This window comes from Doryrhamphus excisus, chromosome 14 (genome assembly GCF_030265055.1).
Source record: "Doryrhamphus excisus isolate RoL2022-K1 chromosome 14, RoL_Dexc_1.0, whole genome shotgun sequence".
In the NCBI taxonomy this organism is placed as follows: Eukaryota; Metazoa; Chordata; class Actinopteri; order Syngnathiformes; family Syngnathidae; genus Doryrhamphus; species Doryrhamphus excisus.
In genome coordinates this window covers 18,500,535-18,509,098 of record NC_080479.1, presented here as the reverse complement: position 1 = coordinate 18,509,098, position 8,564 = coordinate 18,500,535, and the positions used below count along the sequence as shown (strand labels likewise).

General features: G+C 40.7%; 1 protein-coding gene across 1 annotated transcript; it reads right to left on the bottom strand.

The window, feature by feature from the left end:
* Nucleotides 1–5,776: 5,776 nt before the first annotated feature.
* Nucleotides 5,777–7,157, bottom strand: lratd2a (LRAT domain containing 2a). Its single transcript, XM_058047032.1, has one exon. It carries the CDS (start codon nt 6,774–6,776, stop codon nt 5,946–5,948), a length of 831 nt encoding a protein of 276 aa, XP_057903015.1. The 5' UTR covers nt 6,777–7,157; the 3' UTR covers nt 5,777–5,945.
* Between the last annotated feature and the right edge of the window lie 1,407 nt (nt 7,158–8,564).

The window sequence follows — 8,564 nt, the reverse complement described above, 5'->3', positions numbered from 1 at the left end:
GGGGGGGGGGGGGGGGGGGGGGTCTAATGAAGGACCCGCAGACTGGCTAGTAGGAGGACGTTCCGTTGTCCTCAGAACAAGGTCCATCGTCGTGAGAATGGATGATGGGAGGAACATTACGGACTCTTAGCGGTTCTTATCTTTAGCTTGGCTCTAAAAATAGGCAAGCTAACATCCTTTTAGCTAGCATGGGACGCTAGCACGGGCTTGCATCTGGATGGGGCATCCGTTATAAAAAGTAGTTCAAAAACCCAGTGAGCTGATAGGTTGGCGTTGGGTGGGGGGGGGGGGGGGGGCTAATGAAGGACCGCTAGTGGCTAGTAGGAGGACTTTCCGTTGTCCTCAGAACAAGGTCCATCGTCGTGAGAATCGATGATGGAAGGAACATTACGGACTCTTAGCGGTTCTTATCTTTAGCTTGGTTCTAAAATAGGCAAGCTAACATCCTTTCAGCTAGCACGGGACGTTGGCGTTGGGTGAGGGGGAGGGGCTAATGAAGGACCCGCTGACTGGCGAGTAGGACGATCCGTTCCGTTGTCCTCAGAACAAGGTCCATCATCGTGAGAATGGACGATGGGAGGAACCTTACGGACTCTTAGCGGTTCTTATCTTTAGCTTGGTTCTAAAATAGGCAAGCTAACATCCTTTCAGCTAGCACGGGACGCTAGCACGGGCTTGCATCTGGATGGGGCATCCGGTATAAAAAGTAGTTGGAAAACCCACTGAGCTGATAGGTTGGCGTTGGGTGAGGGGGAGGGGCTAATGAAGGACCGCTAGTGGCTAGTAGGACGACGTTCCGTTGTCCTCAGAACAAGGTCCATCGTCGTGAGAATCGATGATGGAAGGAACATTACGGACTCTTAGCGGTTCTTATCTTTAGCTTGGTTCCAAAATAGGCAAGCTAACATCCTTTCAGCTAGCACGGGACGCTAGCATCTGGATGGGGCATCCGGTATAAAAAAAATAGTTGGAAAACCCAGTGATAGATGCTTATTCCCGAGGTAAACCGCCGACAAATTACGGCATTATCATAGCAATTAGCATTAGCGACGTCGCCCTCTAGTGGATGGGAACAGCATCGCTAATGACATGACTTTGTTGTCGGTGTCCTTTAGTTTAGCTTCCGTCCTTTGACAGACAACGGTACGACAAAGCCGGCTTTTCTACGTTTGTGGTTTTTCATCGTGTGGGAACCGATCCATGATCGGTTCCCAAGGATCAGACCCAAATTTTTCGGGTGCAAAGAAACTGACACATTGTGATTGAAGTGTGTGTGTGTGTAGCCCACTTAAACCTTTTCATCCTATGAGGACATGTAAATATTTGTATATTTGGAATGAATGTTGACAATAAAGATGTTTTTTTCCCAAAAAAAAAAATTATAATTTGTACATCCAAACCAAGGTCCGACTTTGACTTTTTAATGACTAATGTTCTAAAAGTGTTCAGAGAATCTGTTTATGAACACCTAATGTGAAAAAATGTATGCTAGGAACGCTGACGCAAAACACCATTGAGAACTACCATCATAAAAGTCAACATATTGTTAATTACTCCCTTATCATACAAGGAGAAGTATTTACTAACTAATACTCGGTGTACAAACTAGACCCCTCAACCTTCACTATTCGGCAGTAGAATCGCCCAATTTCTTGTTTTCTATTATTGAATATTAATGCATAGAAACATATAGCCGCATACATTCATCAGAGGCAAATGCGTGTATATTTCAATGGCAGTCTTGAATTGATTTTAAAAAGGCAAAATAAGACACAGCTCATCAAGGCTAGCATACTACGTGGCACCTGTCGGGTGTATTTAGAATTAATACGAACGTATTCCAGCTTTGTTCTCTTAATTCCATCCCTGCCGAGCAATAAACGCCGGGTCGCCTTTCCTTTTACCTGCAAGCGTTTACTACAGGATGACCTTTAAAAAGCGGAACATTTTGCCACACAAACGTCAACGGCAGGTTGGTTCCTGGAATTGATGCTAAGGTGCTAAAAGTGTGCTAATACTGCTCCTATTATAGTACATGAATGTGCTAAATAGTGTCAACATTAGAAAGAATCAAGTTGGCATGATGATGATGATGATGATGATGTACACTATTGTTGTTCTTCCAGGAAGTCTCATGTATCCCAAGTGCTGAGGCAATGGAAAGAATGTTACACAGTGTGTGTGTGTGTGTGTGTGTGTGTGTGTGTGTGTGTGTGTAAACTTCACTCACACACACACGACTTACCAAGCAATAAAACGAAACCCTCAAACAATCTCAGTTATGGAGCTGACAGCTGCAGGACTTTAAGTGTTTTACAACAAGGGTCTGTGCTGCCATCTTGTGGCGACAACTGACAAGCGCAGCCTTTATATGGTTCGACAGGCGTGGCGCTTTTAAATAAATATAAATAACCACCAGGGGGCAGTGTTTATTACTATTACTCTATTACTGCTTGGAGCGCTGGCCATAAAATATTAGTCAAAGTGTTTAAAAATACACATTACATTTTAACTATTAAAATATTTAAAAATAGTAATTGTCCTGGAAAAGTATTATATATTTTTTTGAAAACACTCGAACTACCAAGGCAGTCATTTTGAATGTTTTAAAAATTTGCAAAGTCATAAATTCGTTAAAAAAAAATACAAAACATGGACTAGTAGGACCCTGGCTTTTCCTAAATATGTGTATATTTTATTCTAATATGGTAACTATTATATAATAACTATTAAAATATTTTTAAATAGTAATTGTCCTGGAAACGTATTATATATATATATTTTTTTTTTTAAATACTCAAACTACCAAGGCAGTCATTTTGAATGTTTAAAAAATTTGCAATGTCATAAATTTGTTTAAAAAAAAATCCAAAACATGGACTAGTAGGACTATTTCCTAAATATGTGGCTATTTTATTCTAAATTCCCTTTAAAACACTAAATTCTGCATTCCCACAAAACCATGTAGGCATTGTTGGTAAAAAAAAAAAAATAATAATAATAATAATAACGGGGTTAGCATGCACATTAACCTAGCTTGTTAGCATATACAGCTACTTTTTAGGCCATAATGACTTTATTAAGACATGGATAAAGGGGATTAGGACCAAAAAATGAGGTGAAAAGCAATAAAATTGAGTATTTAATTTAGAGCTCACAAAGCTACTATTTAATCCAAGCTCTGCTCCCCTGGACGGGGGCTTAGGCTAAGTCAATATTTGGGTCTGGGTCAGTTCAAGTGGACGTTGACATCAGCAACATGTGCTGATGACACGCAACTGCTGGGCCGACCTGGGGGCCCCAAACATAACACGAGCGTGCACACTTCACTGAAGCATTAAAACACACAATAGTGGAACCATGTGACTTCTACAAGCTTACTAAGATGAACAACTACCGTATTTTCTGGACTATAAGTCACTCCAGAGTATAAGACGCACAAAAATGCATAATTAGGTGAAAAAACATACATAAGTCGCACTGGAGTATAAGTCACACAAGGCCAAAAATGCATAATTAGGTAGAAAAAAAACATACATAAGTCGCACTGGAGTATAAGTAGCACAAGGCCAAAAATGCATAATTAGGTAGAAAAAAAACATACATAAGTCGCACTGGAGTATAAGTAGCACAAGGCCAAAAATGCATAATTAGGTGGAAAAAAAACATACATAAGTCGCACTGGAGTATAAGTCGCAATAGGCCAAAAATGCATAATTAGGTAGAAAAAAAACATACACAAGTCGCACTGGAGTATAAGTCACATGAGGCCAAGAATGCATAATTAGGTAGAAAAAAAACATACATAAGTCGCACTGGAGTACATGTTGCACAAGGCCAAAAATGCATAATTAGGTGAAAAAAACATACATAAGTCGCACTGGAGTATAAGTCGCAATAGGCCAAAAATGCATAAATGGGTAAAAAAAAAAAAAAAGTCACACTGGAGTATAAGTTGCACAAGGTCAAAAATGCATAATTAGGTAGAAAAAACATACATAAGTCGCACTGGAGTATAAGTCACACAAGGCCAAAAATGCATAATTAGGTAGAAAAAAAAAAACATACATAAGTCGCACTGGAGTATAAGTGGCATTTTTTATGGGTAATTTATTTTCCAAACTACTTGACCAAAACAGACATTACGTCCTCTTGGAAGGCAAGTTCTAATATTAATAAAAGAATAGAGAACAGGCTAGGTGCAAGATATGCTAACACGATGCTTATTCAGCTACACAAAAAATAAACATAAAACAGAAAAAGTGTCCAGTGTTTATGTAACATAAAGTTTTTTTCATTTATAAGTCACTCTGGAGTATAAGTCACAGGAACAGCCAACCTATGAAAAAAAAGTTTGACTTATAGTCCGTAAAATACGGTAATCAGTTTGATGAAAAGTGCGTCCCAATACTTTCGTAAGCCCTTCCTCCAAGGTGGAAGTTCAAATCCAGCAAGCGCATTATTGTGGTCACATGAGTCCAAACACAATAAAAAAGTGCTTTGTCCTCCGGGGAGTAGGGGTGGGGGTTGGGGGGGGGGGGGCATCATGCATCACTGGTTACCGCGGCAACGCTCTTCAAAGTCAAGCAGGCCCAAAACAACTGAACCAAAAGCATCTAGACAGCTTGGAGTTGACTTTTAACACTGCAGGGATCTTTACTCCAAAATAATATCATTACTCCAGGAGTGATACTACAGATACTTCAAATATATTTCTCAGGCCTTCAGTTCTAGTTTTCCTCTCTTAAAAATCATTTTTTTTTAAATTCTTCATTAAGTGCGGCCATTTTTGAGTCACTAATCAGTGAGGAAACGACACTATTCCTATCAGAATTTGGGAAGCGTTCTAACAAAACACAATTCCACTTTCAACCTTTTCAAACCAAACAAAGAATACTTCATTTCTAACATTTTACTACAACTTGTGGGCACAAATGAGTTCAACAAAGTTCATGATCAACACCCCAACTATTTAGTACGACACAACCACAACCTCGTCCGGAAACGTAGCCAGTACTTCTAGTCTAGCTTTTCCAGCATGGAAGGAAGTACAGGTCATGTGACTGAGTGCCAGCTCAAAGCAAATATTTGACTTTACCACATGAAAAGAGGTGGTACTGTGCGAGAAAACACGCACAATTTGGTAACAGCAGGAAAAAATGAAAATAAAGTCTTAGCTTTGGAAATATGTCCAGCTTCGTAACCAATGGAAACGCTTTTGTGCGCTTTAGCAAACATTCAAGCACGTCTACGCGCGTCTATACGCTCCATTTCCGGGCTTGCTCAGCATCTGACAATTCAAACTATTATTTTATATCTTTTTTTTAATTGTATTATTATTTTACTATTATTATCTCTATAATAATTAAATATATTATTATTTTTATTATTATTAATTGTATTATTTTACTATTATTTCTATAATAATTAAATATATTATGTTTATTATTATTTTATTATTATTTGTATTATTATTTTACTATTATTATTTCTATAATAATTAAATATATTATTGTTATTATTATTTTTTTATTATTTGTATTATTATTTTACTATTATTATTTCTATAATAATTAAATATATTATTTATTTTATTAATTTATTATTATTTTGCTATTATTTTACTATTATTATTTCTATAATAATTAAATAGATTATATTTTTTATTATTAATTGTATTATTATTTTATTATTTCTATAATAATTAAATATATTATTATTTTATTATTATATTATTATTATTTTACTATTATTATTTCTATGATAATTAAATATATTATTATATTTTTTTATTATATTTACATTTATATATTTATATTATTATTCTATATCATTATTCTGATTCACATGAAACCAAGGTTGATATCAGGGGTCAATAGACGTGTCAGTGGTTGGTATGACGTCACAGGTCAGCATTGGATCGGTATCACATCACAAATTCGGTATCAGCGGGCTCCATCCTCGGTTCTGGTGTCATGCACGCTGCTCAGGTGTGACGCCAGCTCCCGCAGCAGGGCGGTTCTTCCCAGCTGCTCGCCGCGTCTCTTCTCCATGATGACGTCCTCCAGGCTCTGGAACTCCAAGGCGTGCGAGTGTTTGCCGCCCAGCAGGACGTGCAGCGTGTACGGCTGCCTGCCGATGCGCAGCTCGCCGCCCATCTTGAACTCCCGGCGGCCGAAGCGGCACCAGGCGGCGAAGCTCTCGGAGTTCCTCCAGGTGAGTTGCCGGTCCTTGAGGCCCACCTGCTCCACGGCGCTCCGCACCACCGCGTCCGGGCTTCGGGCTTTGAATTTGTACAGGTCGTTGACGACGCGGCAGCGCCTGCCTCGGCTGGCGTCCGTCAGGAAGGAACGCTTCACCTCGGCTCGGTGCAGGTGGACCACCTGGAAGTCGCCCACGTACACCGCCCAGTGGGGGTACTGCTCGCTGGCGACGAACTCTACCAGGTCTCCGGGGCGGCACTTGTTGAGCAGGTTCTCCGGGGAGTAAAGCTCCAGGCTGGCCGACTTTCGGCTCTTGTCATACAGGCACTCGTCCAGCCGGTAGACGGCGCACTCCACCTCCTCGCCCGCCTTCGGCTGCTCTTCCTCCGCGTCCGGGTCTGGCTGGGTGCCGTCGTGGGCGCCGCTTTCCTCGGGCTCGTCGGCGTCCTCGCCGCCGGAGAAAATATACGAAACGCCGATACGAGGCCCATCTTCTCGGTCCAAGCCGTGCGGATCCGCGGTGGGAACTTCTGCGTAAGTTAAATGCGACAGCCGCTCCACCTGGTTCCCCATGCGGGCGGCGGGGGATCCGCGAGTGTCACCGGGCGTCAAGCGTCAGCGCCATTGGATACATTTGGCCGTAACTCCCATCCAGAGAATTCAAATTACACACAATGAAGCTAGCTTGCATCAACAAGTGAGCAAAAAAAAAACAAGGAGGAGTTTTCGAAACCAAGCCCCACCTTCCCCACCCCTCCTTCCGCTCACCTGAACGCTCCTTCCCGCTTCCTGCTGCCGAGAGGACAGGGAACAAAGCCAACATTTGTCCCGACGAGTCGGTCCCGTCACCGGTCTGTTGTCAAGTTAGCTGCCCCGGCGACGCTCCTCAATTCCCGCCGCCCGACTTCCATGGTGACCCAGTAGTTTCAAACCAGGGGTGCCCTTTTCAGTGCCTGATTAAAAACACCTGCTGGACGGAAGTTGATTTAAAATGTATCGTTTTAAACTGTAGAGTATCATATTTTATGTCACGCTACCGCTGTTTCATTGTATTTTTATTGTTTTACTTCACTTTTATCACTTAGTTTCTCATATAATGTTTTTTGGTGTTGATATTATTTTTCAGGCTTTTTTTTAAGCTCCACGACAAATTTGTCAATGAAAAGCCCTCAATAAAGTTGAGTTTAACTTTAAGGAAATGGCGTTTGTATGTTTGGTTATATTGTTAGTGTTTACAAAGTAAGTTCATTACATCATGGGTTTGTGTCTATCATATAAAACAATAAATACACCTGACAATATCTATATACAATATACAAAATCTGCATTTGTAAAGATAATCATGCTAATCCGTGTTTGTTTTTTATTGTGCTTGCTAGTTTTCCAGTGGTGTATTTTTCCCATGCTGTTTTATGTATAAATCCTTAGCATTTATGATCATTTGATCTAGTGAAAGCATTCCTCAACAGCCTTAGCGGATTATTAAACCTCGAGGCCATGCAGCGCTCCTTTAAGACAATCCGGTTATACTGGGAGCCATTCCCAACCGGGTATAATCCACATTCATTGTGTTAAGTCCACCCTGGGGGCGGGGGTTCAAATTGCATTCTTTCATGCATTTATTGCAATTTTCATCCTGTTTCATTTGCTAGGGAAATGACAATGTGGCCAAATTCCACACATCCCACAAGGAAGGTCATGATCTCCGTCCACTTCAGTGTCTTTTCCCTGCACTTGTGCATACATGGCAAACAAGTGTGTGTGTGTGTGTGTGTGCTGGAGGCAGATGGAGCTCACATCCGGAGCGCCGTGTCTTGCACGCCATCTGTTCCACCTGGCTGGGAAAACATTAACAGAGTGTGGTAATATGGCGTGTAATGTTGGCTTCTTATTCCAAGTGGGCAAAAAAAATAACACAGGATGATCTTTTTAAGGGGCATTGTTCCTGTTACATGTTTATTTATATCTGTTTTATACATATTTATTTGTAATAATCATAACATGAGAATGAAGGAGGATGCTGATGGAATGTCATTCATTTTTCTTCAATTTCTTATTATGAATGATTCAACTCAAGACTGTTGAAACAAGCTACTACAAGGACGGCCTAACAGAGGCTGATATGGAAAACTAACACTAGGGGGCGTATTTAGGGAATGACTTATAAGAGGGGTGTCCAAGGGTCAAACCATGTCAACACATTTAGGGGTAGTTCTCCTGTTATGTTCTGATGCTGGTATTTTTGATATTTGATTATTAAAAAAAAACAAGCTGCGAACCGGAAATGGCCCTCGGTTTCCACTTTGGACACCCCCCGACTTACTTACAGTACAGCAGGGATTTTGGGCTCTTATTGTGACG